Below are 17,235 nucleotides of genomic sequence, written 5' to 3' on the forward strand. Positions count from 1 at the left end.
TATATTGTCATTATGGAAGAAGTGAATTCTCTCATCAGAAAGTGTGGAAGTGTTTCCGGTTCTGTCATGGTGGGCTCTTTCCGTGCCCCCGCCCCTTGGGTGGGTAACAGTAGCCACGTTTAGGCTAGCTTGGGGCAGAGGGCTGAGACACAGACTCAGTAAGAGACAGTAAGGAAGCTGTGTTTGAAAACAGAGAAGGACGCACACGTGGATTAAAAAGTACCAGCACTTTCTTAAAACAACAGCTCCAAAACGCAATTCCCTGAAGCAACTCAGGGTTTGCTCAATGCTTCTACTGATGTATTCACAGTAAGACAGGCCCCGTTCCAGATCCTTGGCTCTGCTGCTTGCTTGCATGTGTAAACCCACAATTCATTCATCAGCTGTTTCCCGGAGTTTTTCCCAGGAGCAGAAGTGTCTGTTCTGGTCATCTGTGGGCCAGCGTTGTTTTCTCATACCTTTCAGAAACACAGCTGGACTGCCACAGGCTGGCCTTTCAAAATCAAAATGATCACGTGCAAATATTTTCTTTTGGGTGCTGAAGGAGGGTGCTAGTCTGGAGCTTGGACCGGGAGCCAGAGATTTGTTTTCTGTCCTCGGATGATGTGCTGTGGGGGAATTTGCAAGGAGACAAAGCTAGCTTTGGAGTAAACTGGTGTGTGACAGTCCTGGAGGAGGTAGAAGTTAATAGTTGCAACCAGTTTCAACATAGTAGAAATCAGGAAATAGCAGTAAAAATGGCTTTCTCTGAGGAAGGTTCAAGTTTAATCTTGTTGTTAATCAAAGATGGGTCTCGGAGCTAGGCATCTGGCATTGAATTTCAGAAGCCCACCTCCTGTATTGGCTGGAGGGCTTGGCTTTAAGTCCGACCTCTGCTCAGGACCACAGCTTCCTTCTAGTACACACCCGGAGGGAGACGGCAGGCTATGGCTGCAGTGTTTGGGTTCCTGCTACTCATGTGGGAAACTGAGACTGAGTTCCTGGCTCCTGCTTTTGTCTTGGCCCAGCTCTGGCTCTTGTGAACATTTGGGATCTCTCTCATTTCTCTGCTTTTCAAATACATTAAAACACAAAACAAAAATAGATGGATCTGATGCCTGGCGCTAGTTGAGCATTCTTTTACACATTCCCGGTGGACTTGTTAGCTGGGACAAGCCATCAGTATTTGTGACAACCAGTGTTAACAGTGGCAAATCATGAGTTAACTCCAACTCACTCCAGTGATCCGAAGGCGCTGTCAGGGCTATCAAGGGTGCCCCCAACAACTCCAAACCAGACCCTGGGCGCCACTTCTTGGTGCTGCTGGTGGTGTGGCTGTCAGTTTTACTTAATGGGAGAGGGCCTGCTACGGAAGAGAGAGCGCTGAAGTCGAAGGTGCTGCTAACTGGAGGAACAGAGTAGGCAGAAAATATTAGCCCCACTTTCTCTCAGCCACCGTGGGAGGTACCTTGGAAGGTTCTGTAGGACACATCTCCCTCCCTTTTTCTAGACTCCCCTTTTCACCCTTTAGGGTCCGCTCCCGGCTCCGCCCGGGATGAAGCACAAGGGCACAGCGCTTCTGCCCCAAAGCGCGGCCCCTGTCATGTCAGCTTCCTCCGTCCCGAGCTTCCTTCAGAGCCCCGCGCCATAGGAGTCCGATAGTCGCCGAGTCCTGCAGGTCGGGGGGTGCAGGAGGGGCTGACTCACGAGCGTCCCGCGCCGGCCCGCACGCCTCCCACCCTGAGTGTCAAGGCTTTGTGAATGAATGATGTACACGCACTTGGAAAACTATGCCGCGCCCGGGAGGCGGGCAGGCAGCGGGTGACCAAGTCCTCAAGAATGCGTGGAGAATCAGGCGGCCTTTCCCGAGGCGGCCTGCGCGCCCAGCCCGCTCCCCCGGCCTGGGCGCGTCCCTCCCGGCCGCCTGTGGGCTCCGCGGGGCCCGGCTGCGCGCCCCACCGCTCGGCCCCGCGCCGCCGCCTGGGTCGCCGCGCTCGGCCCGCCCTTCCTTTCGCTTTGGGCCGCGGACGCCCATTGGCCGCGGGCGCTCCGGCCCGGCCCCCCGCCCGCCCCCGCCCCGGCCGCGCCCGCCCCCTGCTCTCTCCCCTCCTTTCCTCCAGCGGCTGAGCGCCGGGCCCGGGGAGAGCGGACCCAGCGGTGGAGAATCGGGCGCGCCGGCGAGAAACGCCCTAAAGAGGAGGGGAGAGTGCGGCAGGGAGCCGAGGGACTGGCAGAGCGCGGCCCGGGGCCGGGAGCGAGCTGCAGCTGCGGCGGCGGGGAGCGGGCCAGGGCGCCGAGCGAGAGGAGCGAGCGCCGAGCGGCGCGGCTGAGGCGAGCGCTCACTTCTCCGCCAAGTGCCAACTTCGCGAGCGCCGGGGCGCGCACCGTCCGGGCGCGGGGCACGGCTGCGGGAATCTGAGGTTGTAGGCAGGAAAGGGCGACTTTCTCCCCCGCCCCTCTCCCCCGCCCCCCGCGTCCTCTTACCCCCTCAGTTTTGCGAATCCCCATTAAAAAAAAAAAAAACGCAAACAACAACAACAGTCACCGCAAAGTTGCTCCAGTCCGGTCCGTCCCCTACTGCTGGCACCATGAAGGCGGCCGTCGACCTCAAGCCGACTCTCACCATCATCAAGACGGAAAAAGTGGATTTGGAGCTTTTCCCCTCCCCGGGTGAGTGGTCACTGCCCAGGCTCGCTTTGCGACCCTCGGCCCGAGGCAAGGGGTTCCCTTCTCAGGGCTGGACCCCATTCGCTGGTGCCTTGGGGCCATGCGTTTCTGCAGGCGCCTGGGATGCCGCTGGCAGCTGGAAGGGGTAGTGACCAGGAAGAGGTGAAGACTGTTGGTGGCCAGAGGTTTGGGGTTGTATTTATTTTCACAGCTGTGTTTTTGTGAATACAGGGCAAAAGCTTACAGATTTAACAGTGTCCCTGTTCTTGCCTTTTTTTTTTTTTTAAATTTCCCCCAAACAATGAGAACCCTCTCACACTGGCTGAATTCCTTAAAGTTAAGGGAAAGGTCCAAGAAGAGGGCACTGCCAGCATCCCCTAACCCTGTGCGTCATGGACACGGAGCCCTGGTCAGAGACCTTGCCTCACTGATGGGGCTTCAAGCGTATTTTCGAATTGTGTTTCTCCCCTAGCGCTTGCCAGCCACATGTCCCTTTGCTGTCTGGCCACTGCCTCCTGGGTTTAGGGCAAGAGGATGAGAGGCAAACCGAAGTTACCTGCCCACTTTGGGAGACATCTGCTCTTGTTCCTGCAGGTGACTTACTTTGCATCCTGTTTCTAGGATGCCATAAATTTGTCTCCTGGTGCCTAAGAACCATTAGAAAAGCAAAGCATCCCAACACCCAAAATGTGACCATGGTCCGTGGTGTTGTACAACGCTTTAGTTGGCAAGGAATTGAAGAAGAAAGGGATGGGAAAGAAATTTGATTTTTGGTGCTAAGCAGCTTAATGAAGTGCAGCCGGACAGCATTCTTGGAACAGATGCAGTTGGGGGGGGGGTGGGGGCGGAGGGAGAAGCATCCTTTTAGGATGGGAACCTGCCAGCTCTCCTTGGCGGATGCATGGTTGTGGAGGTGAGGGGGGTCTAGAAGAAATTCGGGGGAGATGGTGTTGCATTTTGGAAAACCGGGAATTGCTCCTCTGATTACGGGTTAGATGGGGGCTCCCTGTCTTTAACTCTTTTCTGTTTCTGCCATCCTTGGTTGCCTACTTTAACCCTTTTCTGCATCTGCCTCGACTTTCAACTCAAGCCCAGCTCATGTTTTTGTCATTTGGGGTCTTTCACAAATGTTAATACAGACAGGCGGGGGGAGTCCGTGTGGGGCCCCCACGTTCAACATCAGGGCTGGCTAAGGAAGCTTGAGTTTGTTTCCTTGTTACCAGGGAGCTGAGGGTGTGGCAGTAGCGATGCTGGGGTGATGCTGGGGTCCACCAGAGAATCCGTAGCTATTTCAGAAATCATGTCCCTGTAACCATTGCCTTCTGGGGTTCAGGGGAGCCCGAATAAGTTCAGGATGTCCCAAAGGATTCAAACCATATATAGAAGGCGTGCAAGGATTGCTTACAGCAGAGAGGCAAGCTCAGCCCATAGGTCCTTGCCTTGAGAATGGCTTGTTTATATGTGTTGTTATGTGTGTTTATGGGGAAGAGACAGGCTGGGTCATCTGGGAAATGTCATGTAGAAGCATCACTTCACAGACCTGCACGGGTGCTTTCTCCTGGGAATGTGCAAAGAGCCCCTGGCAGCACAAGTCGTAGATCAGAGTAAACAGCTGGAGCCGTGTTTCTGGTCATTTAATATTGAAGATTGAACGTATTATGGTGCTGCAATTTCCGTTTACTGATGGAGGTAGCTCCTGGGCTGGTGACTTTCTGTAAAATGGGGGCAGTAAGGGTCCCTTCCAGTCAACCCCTGCACGATGATTTTCTTTCTTAAAATACTCTTGTGAATCCCCTGAGTAGGTTTTGCAAGTCACCTGCAGTAAGTACAACAGAATCTGAAGCGGTGAGAGAGACTGGCCGGTTTTCCACCACTCCTTGTAATGAAATTTGATATTTAGGCACTCTGGGGGAAAATAAACTTGGAAATAACTACAGAATATCATGACTAAGGTTTAGCTGTATGTTCAGGGAATTTATTTGCTTTAATGTTGGTGTGATGGCCAAGACTCAGGTGGGATGTAAGACACACAGAGAAGGTAAGTGGCATGTGTAAAAAAACACCTAGAGAGCCAGTAACTGCCTGCTGTCATGCTAGCCTGTTGCTAACCTCTGCTGTGTGTTCCCTTGAGTAATACTGCAAGTTACTTTTGAAAAGCCAGGCAGAGAAACATCAACTAAGACCTCAAGTCGCAGGTGCAAAGATAGAAGCAACAGTGGCCAGGTCTGTGGGCTTTTGCTGCTGAAAGGACCAAGACATCGGCTCACTGGGAGTTTGTTTTGCCCATTAGACCATATAGGACATATGTTTAAAGTTTAACTTCTCACAGCGTGGCTTTGTATCCACAGCTGTGATTTAAATATTTGTCAGAACGATTTCTTGGGTGGGTGGGTTGCCTGGTTTCTTATGCATGGAGACACCCAGTGTAGGGATCTTATCTGCTTCAATGATTAAAGCAGATTTTCCTCCAAGTCCCCACTCGTGTTTATGAGCATCAAGGAGGGTTACTGGGGAGTTGGGATGTTCTAGTAGGAGTCGGAAGAGCAAGACTATTTGCCTGCTTTGGTGTCTAAGATCTGACTCAAGTTCCTGTCTTTCTTTTACCCTGTACTGAGACTTCAAAGGATTTAATGCTGTTAAGGACGAAATTGACAAAAACTTTGATTGTACTAGGATCAGGTTTTCCTTGTGTGTGAAGTAGGTTGTGGTGGTTGAGGGGTAGCTTTTCGATCTTACGTATTCTGGAGGCTGGTACTGCAGCTAGCCTGAGCCCAAGCCTCCTAATTTGCCCTCTCCTCTCCCTCGGTTTCATCTTTTTGGTTGGGGGGGATGTCTGATGTCCAGATGCAGTCTGGGGGTGACTGGACTGTGTCATCAGAATGAGAGCAGTTGTGCTGTGAGGATCTCCGTGTCACACACAGGAAGGCGTGTTTGGATTCAGTGCGCAGTGTTGACTCCTGCCTCCAGCTTTTTGCTCGTGCAGCTCCTGGGAGGCGGGAGTTGAGGGCTAGAGGAGTGGGGCTCCTGTCACTTCCAGGTAGAACTGGATTGAGTTCCCAATTCCCAGTCCAGGCCTGCTCCACTTCTAGCCACGGACAGTCTTTTAGGGGGTGAACCAACAAACAGGATCTCTCCCCAGTAAAAATGGGAATGACCCAGATTTTTAAAAAGCTAACTGTAAAACCACTTAACATCTGCCTCTTGGCGGGTGGAGCTCCAGGGCTGTGCAGTCCTTGCTCGCTTTGGCTGTGCTCTGTGAATGAAGAAGCCCTTGGTTCAGAGCGGGACTCAGGAGCCAGCCCATCTGGGAGTGAGTCCCATCTGAGCCGCTTCATAGCTGTGTGACTTAGGAAATACTGCTTTCTCTCTGTGTGCTCCCACTTCTGCATCTATAAAATGATTGCAATAATTATTCCACTCCATAAAGTTGATAAGAGAATTAAATCTATGATTACGCATAAAATCATAAAACAGTTCCTGGCTCATAACACTCCAAGAATTATTTCAGAAAGGTCAGAGAAGAAAATGGAATTCCAAGATAAGTTTCTTTTGATTAAAAAAAAAAAAACCAACATTTGAAAGCCAAGGTACATATTGTCCAGGAGCTTTTGGAAGATTCTGTGTAGGTGTCAATGTGAAGTTGTTTTTTGCATCTCAGTCAGCTTGTCTTGTGATTCAGTTTTCCATGAACTTTTGGAAGTCACCTCACAGATGTTGTTGAACTACACAACTGGTCAACTGGAAGTGACTTTGCCAAGCCTAGAGCTTTCGGAGGCCTTGGACATTTGATAAGGGTTAGGGTAGCTGTGTTGTGTACCTCCTCTGATCTGTTGTTTGAAAAAGGAAAAGTGTAAACAGGACATTTTCACCTGTCTGACTGTAGACCATGCCGACAGGGCTGCGTTCTGGCACACAGGTGACTTTCAGAGTGCTGCAGGACCCACAGGCACAGGGACTGGCTTCTCAGGGTGCTGCAGCTTGTCTTTGTTGACCCCTGAGCCAAAAGGCCATCGAGTCTAAGGGGAAGGGGACTGTTTGCCAGATGCGTGGAAAAATAGAGTTTTTCAGTTGTTGTGCAGGGTTGAGAAATGTATCATGTCCAGTTATTATAAAGTATCTTACATTTTATTTATTTATTTGGTTGGCAGAGCTTGCATTCCTGGCATATTTTGGTTGGTTTGTGTTGCTGGGGTGTGTGTGTGTGTGTGTGTGTGTGTTTGTGTGTGTGTGTGTGTTTTCTGTGTGATTTTTTTTTCCTGTCTTAAAGAGGCCAGACCACCCTGTAGGCACATCCACCTCCCTCTAGGGGACAAGCCAGTGTAGGGTCAGTCTCTGCAGAGCCCAGCTTGCTCTGTGCTGCCCAAGCTGAGAGCTGGTTAATGCAGGTCGGGAGCTTGCAGCACCGAGAGTCTGTCTCTCTGTGAGGGCCTAGGGATGCCTCTATCAGACATTTCTCCAGTTTGCACAGCAGTGACCCATGGCTGTGGCACCTTCCAGAAGCTTCCATTAAGGGTCGAATCTGGCCAGTAGGTGGTTAGAGGGTTGCATGGATTGTGTGCCATGCTTGAAACAACACCTTGAGGTTTCATATAAACTCTGGGTGGCTGTGGGAGCAAGTGCTATTTTCTGCTTCTTCCCTGCACATCCCACCACCCCCCCCCCCCAGGGAAATTGATAGGTTGAAAGGTGCATCCTTTGTCCAACCTCACATTTGGGAAGCTTACCAAACTGTTAAGATGTTGCAGGCCTGTTAGACTTGAAATCAGAATACCATGTTATTCTCAGAAACCCTGAAAGTCAAAAGACAGGTGTAGTGGAAGACGGTGCTGGTGGGTGTTTTGAGGGTTTGGGAAGCGCAGGGGTCCCCCACCATACCATTGCTACAACGCCCTTCTGAGCCAAATTGCATGCCTGTGGTCACTGCGTGTCCAGGGTAACTTGCAGAAAAGGCTTGGCCTGTGGGCTGACTGCAGCCCTGGCTGTCCAGATGTGTTGCTTTAGGAAGGTGCTGAAAAGCCAGAGCACCACTTAGCTCGCAAGGCCGAGAACCAGGGTTCTCGTGTTTCCAGTGCCTTCCAGATGTCCTTGGCTCCCTCACAGGTGGGAAGGTGTTCGTGCTCACCTCCAAGGTCAAGCCTTCCCTCAGTCCCCAGATTCTGCCCTCTTGATCTCCCTTGTCCCTGACACAGCTCTGCACCGAGTCTCATGACCTGGATGGCGAGGAGCACAGTCCAACAAAATGGTTATTTGAAGTTTGCATTTTCCTGCTTTCGGAGAGGTGAGATTTCCCTTCTATATAACACATACGTCTGATTGCTTTTCCTCCCTACAGTGTAGTTGTGTCAAGTTCTTGCCATGCATCCAATCATGCTATGCTGAGCTGTCATGGCGTAACGGAATAGTGTCAGGATTCTGTCTGCAGAACAGCTGCCTGCCCGCAGCCCATACTGAGCGGGGCAAAGGACTCTGTGCCTTTGTCACCTCAGGGTGGGGAATGCTGTTGGCTTCACAGGGTCCTCACAGAAAGGCATATGTCTAGGGCAGCATGATTTCCATATTATGGGGGGCACCTCCACCAAGCAGCAGCACAGGTTCGCTGCCTAGCAGGCATCTCTGATAGGATTTGCCCTGGCTTGGTGGTGTGCCTCCTCCGCCCATGTGCACAGCTGTGAAGCCGTCCTAACACAGGATCAGGAATGTCAGGGTTACTCCCAGATCTATTGTTTTCACATACCGTGGGTCTGTAGCTACTCCTTGCTTTCCTTCAGTTGGGCTGGCAATCCAGAGGATGTTCTAGTTGCCTCTCTGGGCTATGTGTACTTGGCTGCTCTCCCGAAGCCCTGTGCCAGCCTGTAATACCTCTTGCTTTCCTTGTAAAGCTTATCATCTCCATGCTGATAGAGAAGAACTTGGCCTGCTGTGTAGGTCGTGGTAGGTCTGACTTCGCTGGCAGGTGGCCATGCTTACAGATACACTTGAGATGTTGCTGCTCGAGTCATAAATATTTATTGATTATTTGGCCATCTCAGATGTATTTCCCAGGTACTTTCCCATTTCTGCTGTCTGGGTTGAGCCCGTCACTCTCCACTTTCGTCTTTTGCTCAGTTGCCCTCTTTCAGTGGCCTTTAATTCTGTGTCTGAGGCTTGTAAAATATTGACAGATAGCAGTTTTTAGAGCGCAGGTGGCTGTTGGGTTTCACATCCCGATGGTGTATTGGTAGTTATGATTTGCCGTGCCAGCCGAGACACTTTTGAGGCAGTAAGGGGACACTGATAATAATCACTCCAGACTGACAACTGTAAGCAGAGACTCTTCCAGAAGGTGACGGTCACATGACTTCCACACCAGTAGTGCTCTGTAGAATAACTTCTCTGCAGTGCTAATCTTAGAGTGCAGACCATGTGAAGGTAGCTTATAGGACAAGATCAAGAGTTTGAAACAGTTCAAGTTCAATTGAAACAGTTCAAGTTCAATGTGGTTTCCCCAAGCATGAGTTATATTTTTAAATTTCTTTTTGACACATAATGTATTCTTTCTCAGGGCCTGAGAAACGATTCAGACTCAACCTCAGACAAGTGCACTTCAGTCATTTGAAACCTCTTGGTAGCTGTGAGAAGCTGTTCAGTTTTGCTTTGCAGAGTTCTGTGGGGAGACTGTAAAGTTTCTCTTCTTAGTGTGTGTGTGTGTGTGTGTGTGTGTGTGTGTGAGTGAGAGAGGGAGAGAGAGAGAGGGAGAAAGAGAAGAGAATCAATGCTTGAGTTGGAAATATCTTTATACAGGTGAAGACAATTGAATTTTTGGTTTCCTTTTAATGGTTATTCAAGATGAGTGGGTCCTCTATTCAGATAAAGAGGCAAGGAAGAATCTGTTGCCTTTTTCAAGCAGGTAAAAACAACAAAAGTAGAAACAATCCCTAGGGTCCTCAGTAGGAGAGGGACGGACTGGTGGGCCCAGTTGCAACATCTTATTCTGCTAATAGAAGAAGAGCATAAGAAGAATGAGTACAGGAAGAGAGAAAGTATGAGAGAGCTAGGAAAAAAACAAAGGGCAATCAGAAAAAATAGGAATTCAGGTATGTGAGAGACTTCATAGGTTTTAGGAAAAGTCCCCAACTGGACCCAGCTTTGCGCTTGACTAGGAGTCCCAGACTTGGGCAGCCTGGTGGGCGTTCTCGGGTCTGTGTGGTTATTTCTGAATACTTGAGCCTCTTGTGGGCTGAGAGATATGTGGGGGAGCATCATATAGAGGACTTCCCTGGGCCCCAGGAACTACTGTGTTTGAATTTATGAAAATACCCACGCACCAATGATGGGTTGTATTTTCTCTGCCTCTTGGACTCTCTTCCAGCAGTTTCAGGCGATGCTAGAGCCATGGGCAGCTTCGTGGAAATGGGCATTTCAGAAACATGGGCAGGAGGTATGTGAACGAGGAAAGGGTTATCTTGCATTTGAGAGAATAGGATGGAATATCTCAAATGTGGGATGATAGAAGGAATCACATAAGCATAAAGCAAAATTCTTGGTTCGTAGGAAGAAAAGCAGGAAGGACATGTGACATTTGGAGCCTAAGAGTGAATTTTCCTTGGGGAAGTAAGTAGGTTTGTAAAGCCAGAGTGATGAACAGGCTCATGAGAGAGGGCATTTTTTTTAAACTTAGTTTCTGTCCGATCGTGCACTGTTAACTGCTAAAAACTCCATCATTTTATCAGAATAAATGCCAAACCTCGCAGAAAATGACCAAGGCTATCAGGTGCTTATTTTCAAGTGCAATTGGAAAACAAAGGGTGTTGGTCCCATAAGGAACTCTCCTACACCTCGTAAGATTTTGGAGCTACTTTTTTTTTTTTTTTTTTTTTAAGAAATCTGATTTAGGTATTTCAAAGAGTGACAGAATGAGAGGGAAAGATCAAGAGATGTTGCACCTGCTGCTTTACTTTCCAAATGGCCACAGCAGGAGCCAGGAGTTCAGAACTCCATTTGGGTTTCCAGTATGGGTGACATGGACTCAACCACTAGGACCCATTTTTGCTGCTTTCTGAAGTGTGTTATCATGGCAAGGGACCTGACATGGCGCAGCCAGAACTTCAGCTGGTGCTTAAGAAGGGATGCCTGCCTTGCAGGTAGCTGCGGAATTGGCTACACAGCCACACTGGCTGTTTTTGTCTTGGTTTTACATCTTTAGGAAATCCCACCATGTTCCTGGTCCTGTACCCATTCTTAATGATGTTTTTGTGCAACTATAGGTTTGGATTAGGATAATGTTGTTGTTTAGGTTGATGCTTAAAATAAGAATGTACCGTTCAGTCTTATTTAAAAATAGTTTGTAGATATTTCATGACAGGAAGAATCCACGTGATTGGTTTTTGTGCTTATAGTACACTTATGTGGTTGTCCTGTTTAGTGTTCCTTGCCGGAAATGTAAGTTATTCCTACACAGTAAGCACAGGTTGTTTCACATGATGGAGCTACTAATGGAGTGCACAGAATGTGCTAAAGGATGCTGAATGAAAAGGGGGACCTATCGCCCACACGGGAGACTGTTGAATTCCTGCCTCCTGGCTCCTGCCTTTGGCCCCACCCTACTCTGGCTGTCATGAGCATTTGAAGAGTCACCAGCAGATGGAAAATTTTTGTCTGCCTCTCTTGGGGGTGAAAATAATTGTAGGCTGCCACCCAAGCAACAGGCAGCGTAAAGATGTTCTCATTGGAATCCCAGATTCTGTTCATCACAATTTAGTCATTGGGGAACTTGGGGTGCCTCTATGAACAGCAGCTTCCGGAGTGAGAAGTGTGAGGAATTGATACCAGACTGGCTCACCATTGGAGAAAGTGACTGTGTTAGGGATGTCACACCTTCCCAATGGCGTCCCCGCTTGTAGCAGCTTGCCTTTCCCATAAGCCTTTGCCCCAGTTTGCACCAGGAGGCAGTTTTGGTGTCATCTGGAGGAAGGAGCTGGAGGTTAGCGGCTCAGGAGGAGGAGGAGTGGCCTGCCCAGCTGCATGCCCAGGGCTGAGCCTGGGGGCTGAGTAATGAGCTGCTTCACACACACTGCCCCTTCTGGGTGCAATGCTCTGTTGAGCAATAGTCCCCTCCTGCATCAGGAATTCATGCTGCTCGTAGCCACCTCAGTGCCTCTTCCTGACAAACCCAGTGAGTCAAAACCCTGCCTCCTGTTTGTGCAGAGGGAAGGGCCAGGGCCTGCTTGCTCAGAGCTGCCCATGAAATGGTGTTGGGGTAGCAGGCAGCTGACCCTTCTGTGGGCAGGCAAGATACCACCTGCTTGGGACACCCCCAGCCAGCCCGGAAGCTCTGTGTGTGTAGGGTGGGGTGAGCTCAGGCCGCTGTGCTTTTCAAAGGCAGCTGTGCTGTGCAGTTGATGAAACCTCATCTTGTTGATTTTTTTTCCCCTACATTTTGAGAAAGAGCTGTGTATCTGCCCTTCTCTTTCACAAGTTTGGCATGCCAGTTTTGGGGGCAAAACCAAAAACAACCTGCCCTTGGTGACAAGGTAACGTTTATCTACAGGTGCTTGTGTGGACACATCTCTACTCAGCTTTAGGATTTTAGTTGTGTTTTGTTCATTTCTCCTAAATTAGGATATGCTGACCTTGTGCCGAGAGCCCCATTGTTTTGCCCTAATCCCTAATAGTGAGACATTATTCCTGTGAAGAAACTGAGAGATTAAGCAGCTTGCCCAGGGCCTCAGAGCTGAAGAATTCAGGTTCAAACACAGCTGAAGCTGACTGTCCAATTCCACCTCTGCCATCTTCAGACCTGCAGAAATCTTTGGATGCTTCTTGATTTGTGGGCAGACTATTTGTACATGTTGTTTAGTCACTCATCTTAATATTTAACTATAATCAGGCAGCGTTTTAGTGTTGGCCAGGTAACTTCACTGTGTTTGAGCTCACGGGAATCCTGCGAGTTACCAACATTCTGTAAATTAGGAGTGTGAGCAGCAGGGACGCCGACTCAGCTCTCTCCAGGTTACATGGCGGAGAAGTGGCTAGGTTAGAATGCAAGGCTGGAATTCTTGCCCTCAGTCCTGTGAGCCATCTCTTCAGCTTGGTGAGCGTCTAGTATGTTCAAGTGAATAATAGTACTAAGCTTTGGCTGGAGCTCAGGGTGTCAGCATGGAGTCTCTCTTTGGCTAGGGTTAGAGTCCCTCTTAAGTATGTTATACGTATTCTGGGAGTCCCACACAGTTGGCTGATTTTTGAACTCTGCATGGGTTGTAGTGGTTGTTATGGGATAATGCCAGGAAAGCTGGCACAGATATCCCTGAGGCCCAGCTGCTGGCCAGACTTTCAAAAGGATAGCAAGTTAGCGCTACCTCAAAATGTTAAGAAATTTGTTGCTCTTCAGGCCAGTAGACAAGTTTTCAGGTTGCTTCTACAGAAGGTTGACCTTGGATTTTGAGAAATACATTCCCTCTCCCCCCCCCCCTTGGAATTGAAAGGGATTTGAAAAGAATTCCTGACCAGTTTCTGTTTTACGATATGGAACTGTAGGGCACCTTGTTTGATTTTTCTGGGTCTCAATTTGCTCCTTTTAATGACTAGGAGGAACATCAGGTTAGCTAGAAAAGTACTTCAGGAAGATGAAAAGTAAAGAAGCAAAAAATTTTGACTGCCAATGGCTTGTTAGAGGAAAGAACTGTGCCAAAGGAGCATTAGAGCACTGATTATGTCTCAGAGAAGTTGCTTTTCTCTGTAGGTCTCCATTTGGGACAGAGCACATTTGCTATAGCACCTGGTATATCTGCTCAGGTTAGTGGAGTTAGATTAGATTATCTCCGTACTCCGACATGCTGTTCCTCAGCCACATAAGTTGACCTCTCTTCACCTAGCCATCTTGCCTGAGCTATTCTGGAAGCCAGAGCATTCCACAGGTGGTTAAGAGACTGTGATCCCAAAGAGGTCCCTGTTTGGCACATCCTTGCGCACTTGGGATGGGGTTTAGGTAATTGTAAGTGAGTTACCTCCAGGTTGTTGGCAGTGAGGAGATGAGAGGTGGAGGTAGACGGTGGGATGGGTCCATGTGGCAAACAGGCAGATGGGAGTTTTTGTATTTCTGGACACTGTAATTAGCACTTGGCAGGACAATTTTAAGTGGCAAGGGACTTCCTAGTTTGGCCATCACATGTGTCTCCTCCTCCAGTTGGAGTTCAGGCCTCTGGCACAGTGTCCACTTAGACATAGCTTTGTGTCAAGCTCAGGGGGTCCTTGGTCTTACCTTTACCTGATTTGAATGTTTACACTACCATCCCTGGGGCAGATCAACATATGGAGTTGTCCTGTAGGAGTACTTCAAAATGTTTGTGGAACAAGGAATTAAAAAATGTGTACTTTGGTGAAAAAAAAAAATTGAAATCCATGCCTATGAGGAGACATCAGGAAGTTTGAGAAAAACGCATGAAATAAGGAAAACTACGTGGATTTTAAAAAGTTTGCATCAAAGTAAACTTAATGTTAAAATATGTGTTTTTATAAACTGTTTGAAGTGCCCTTATATTACCATATGTTGCCTATGTGATGTGGGGTGCATAGATTTGGGGTACCCTGAGCTGCCAGGTTAGGGCTACCTCTGCCTCATCACTTGTTCTTCCACAAGAAGGGAGGTGCCCAGTGAGTGAGCTGCCTGTCTTGGGAGAGAGTGGGAGAGTTAATTAGTTCCCTTTCAGAAAGTCATCTTGGAATCACTGGTGAGGCCGGCGTGTTATTAAATTAGTGGGAGATATGTTAGAGTAGCAATGCTAAGTACATAGGAACTCCCCAAGGCTGAGTCATGTGTGTGTGTACAGGAAATGCATCCTTGATTTCAGAGATGAAGGGTTCACTTTTATGCTTTCCTTACCTCCTGATGGAAAAACCAAACATTTTTCAAATACTGCTGAACTCTATCCATAGCTGTGTGTCAGTTTAGAGTAGCGAGAGCCATGAACCTGACTGTATAGAGTACACACTGTGACTCCTCATTACTGTGCAAGGTGCCTTCCGGAAATAATCCCATTCTCAAGTCATCCTGCAGGGTTACCTTGTCAGGTCCCATTTTTGTAGGTAAGAAATTGAATCTTAGGAAAATCCAGCTGATTTTCTCAAGGCTGTCAAGTTTTGAGTCACTGTTTAACTTAGATGTTTCCTAATTACAAGCCACGCCTTCTTAATATTGAATCTGTTTGCCAAGAGACGTTTCTGATGTTCTGAGAGATCATTTTGGCACACCCTCCATGGTGTATTCTTGAGGCTCCTTGGTAGTGGAGTTAGCAGGGTTACATTCAGTTTACCTACAAAGGTCTCCCCATGGAATGTGCAGCAGAGAGAAAGCCAAGAAGCAGAGTTGATGCACTGTCCACTCTGCATTTTCAAGTTCATAGTGGACAAAGGAAAGATGGCTTCCTTGGCCTACTAAATGTCCCCTATTTTTCAGATTGGGAAACCAAGTTATAAAGGGAATGCTCCACCCTTGCTTGAGAATTCCCCAGGGAGGGGGCATTTGGAGCCACAAGTCTAGGCCTTGAGGCCACTTGATGCAACAGGAATGTTTGTAGAAAAACAAACATACACATGGAATGAATCAACGTCTACGTGGAGGCCCTGGAGTTAACCTCTGATCTAACTGGAGATTTTTAAAAAGATCTTTTTTATTATTACTATTATCCAAGCATCTACTTCAGGAATCCTGAAGGTCCCTCTTGGAGGAGCCATGTGACTTTCTGTGCCCTTACCCTTGGCTCTGCTGCGGCTGATGGAAGAACTTGGAAATTTCATCTTAGCTTCAAAGTCTCTGAAGGGTTGTGGGTCCTGTGGGAACAAAAGAGCAGTTTAGTTGTCCAGGAGATGTGGCTCCAGCCTTGTGCTGCTGGCGGGCCCCAGGGCTTTGGTCAGTTTGTGCTGCTTACTGGCACAGAGGGTGCAGGCAGTGAGTGATGAGGTAGGGTGAATCAGGCCTCCAGGGGCCCCCCGACCGCCTTGCTGCAGAAGCACACCGTAGTTTTGGTGTTTCTGCACCAAACAGATTCCAAGGAAGTATTGTTAGAGTCCCAGAAGCTGGTGCAGGTTGCACATGAGGCTCTTCCTGGGCCAGTCATTCACCTATTTGAGAATTCTGATTGCTGATGAGGTCTACATGTCATTCTCCTTGGTTTGGGATCAACACTTGGGCCTTTGTATTTTCCAAGGGGGGTTTGTTTGTGCCACTGGTTTCATGTCCTCATCTTGGGACACAGAGTAGCTCTCTTATAGATGAGGTCTCTGTTTCAGGGGAAGGGGACTCATATGTGGCTTCCTTTGTTGGAAGGGGGTCTTTGTCCTGGACTCTGTAGTGATCTTAATGGTCGTGACTTCCCTGTGTGTGACAAGAGCAAGGTTTTGAGGTCAAGCAGCCCCGCTGGGTTTGAATTCAGGCAGGCCGCTTACGTGTTTCTGATCTGGACAATGGACGTGATAATGAAGCGTTTGTAGGGTTCTTGTTGGGTCAGAGATGAGTCCTGTGAGTTGGTCTTTTCCTTGACACAGGGTCTCAGCACGTGGTGTTATTGTCCCAGGCCACCAGATTCTGTACCAAATGTTCATTGCTGCTGACGCTGGTATTACTGCAGTGGTTGTTAAAAGTGCGGTTACTGTTAACCCGGTTACAGAAAAATTTTCCACTCGACACCCCCATAACCAAGCAGGCCAGAGGAGTGCCTGTGGCTGCTTGCATTATTTTCGGATTCCTCTCGTGCATACCTCCCGAGCCTGAGCTGGGGCTTCGGTCAAGTTTCTAACACAAAAACATGATATTCGGGCATGGCTCTTGTACTTCAGAGGATGATTTCTTGGAATTTTGGTTATCAGCGTCTAAAATGGCTTTCATGGCTGAAGTACATGCCTCTTTGCCCTGGAATGACCTGGGCATCTACCTGAGGTTTAAAGGAAGGAGACCCTGCCACCTGTTAATGCAAGCAGGCAAGATCATGGCTGCCATTCTCCTGGGTGTCCCTTCTGAGCTACGCTGCCCTCCCTGTGAGCACTGCCGTGCCAGGGCATGTAAAGGCCAAGGAGTTTTTTTGATGCCTCCTGAGCAAGTGGGAAAAGTGCTGTCTGTCCTTCCTTTCTTCCAGGCCACTGGCAAATGCCTGTGGGGTTATCTCAGTTCTAGCTGACTTTCCCTAATGTGTGTGTGGCTGACAGCCTCTGTAGGAACCACGTACCCTAGCATTTCCAATTGCTGATTGCAATGGTTGATTTATAGCCAGAATCTGGCACCTAGAGAGGGGATCGTGTGTCTTTAAACAGCTGTGCACCATTGTGTGTCAGGGTGTTTGCTAAGCCAGTGACTAATTCAGTTTATTATAAAGCAGCAATGAGCCGGCTGCCAAGGCAGAGCAGTAGTTCAACTGAAGTGGCGCGCAAAGCTCAGAGTACTCCTGCTTGCCTCATGTCACTCATACACAGTTCTCTGAAATTGCTTCTGGTCTCTTCCCCGAACTGGAGTCAGCACTGGCCTGCTCCTTTCCTGTCATCCCTGTCTGTCTTCTCCTCCCCTCCCTCTCTTCTTCTAGTTCCCCCTCCCCTCCATTTATTTACTCATCTGAGGGTGAGGCT

General features: G+C 48.8%; 1 protein-coding gene across 6 annotated transcripts in view; it reads left to right on the forward strand.

Annotated features, from left to right (window-relative positions):
- The first annotated feature begins 2,100 nt into the window (after positions 1–2,100).
- The window catches only part of ETS1 (ETS proto-oncogene 1, transcription factor), a 64,957-nt gene continuing 49,822 nt past the window's right edge, over positions 2,101–17,235 (forward strand). For 2 of the 6 annotated variants that reach the window (XM_040992681.1, XM_040992682.1), the window contains exon 1: positions 2,101–2,649. In XM_040992681.1, coding sequence (XP_040848615.1) covers positions 2,568–2,649 — 82 coding nt within the window. In that variant the 5' untranslated portion in view covers positions 2,101–2,567. The remainder of the gene's footprint in view (positions 2,650–17,235) is intronic. The other 4 variants (XM_040992679.1, XM_040992680.1, XM_040992683.1 and 1 more) reach the window with 3 other exon arrangements.

The sequence above is a fragment of the Ochotona curzoniae genome, unplaced genomic scaffold, assembly GCF_017591425.1.
Source record: "Ochotona curzoniae isolate NIBS_2020 unplaced genomic scaffold, NIBS_Ocur_1.0 contig_832, whole genome shotgun sequence".
Classification (NCBI taxonomy): Eukaryota; Metazoa; Chordata; class Mammalia; order Lagomorpha; family Ochotonidae; genus Ochotona; species Ochotona curzoniae.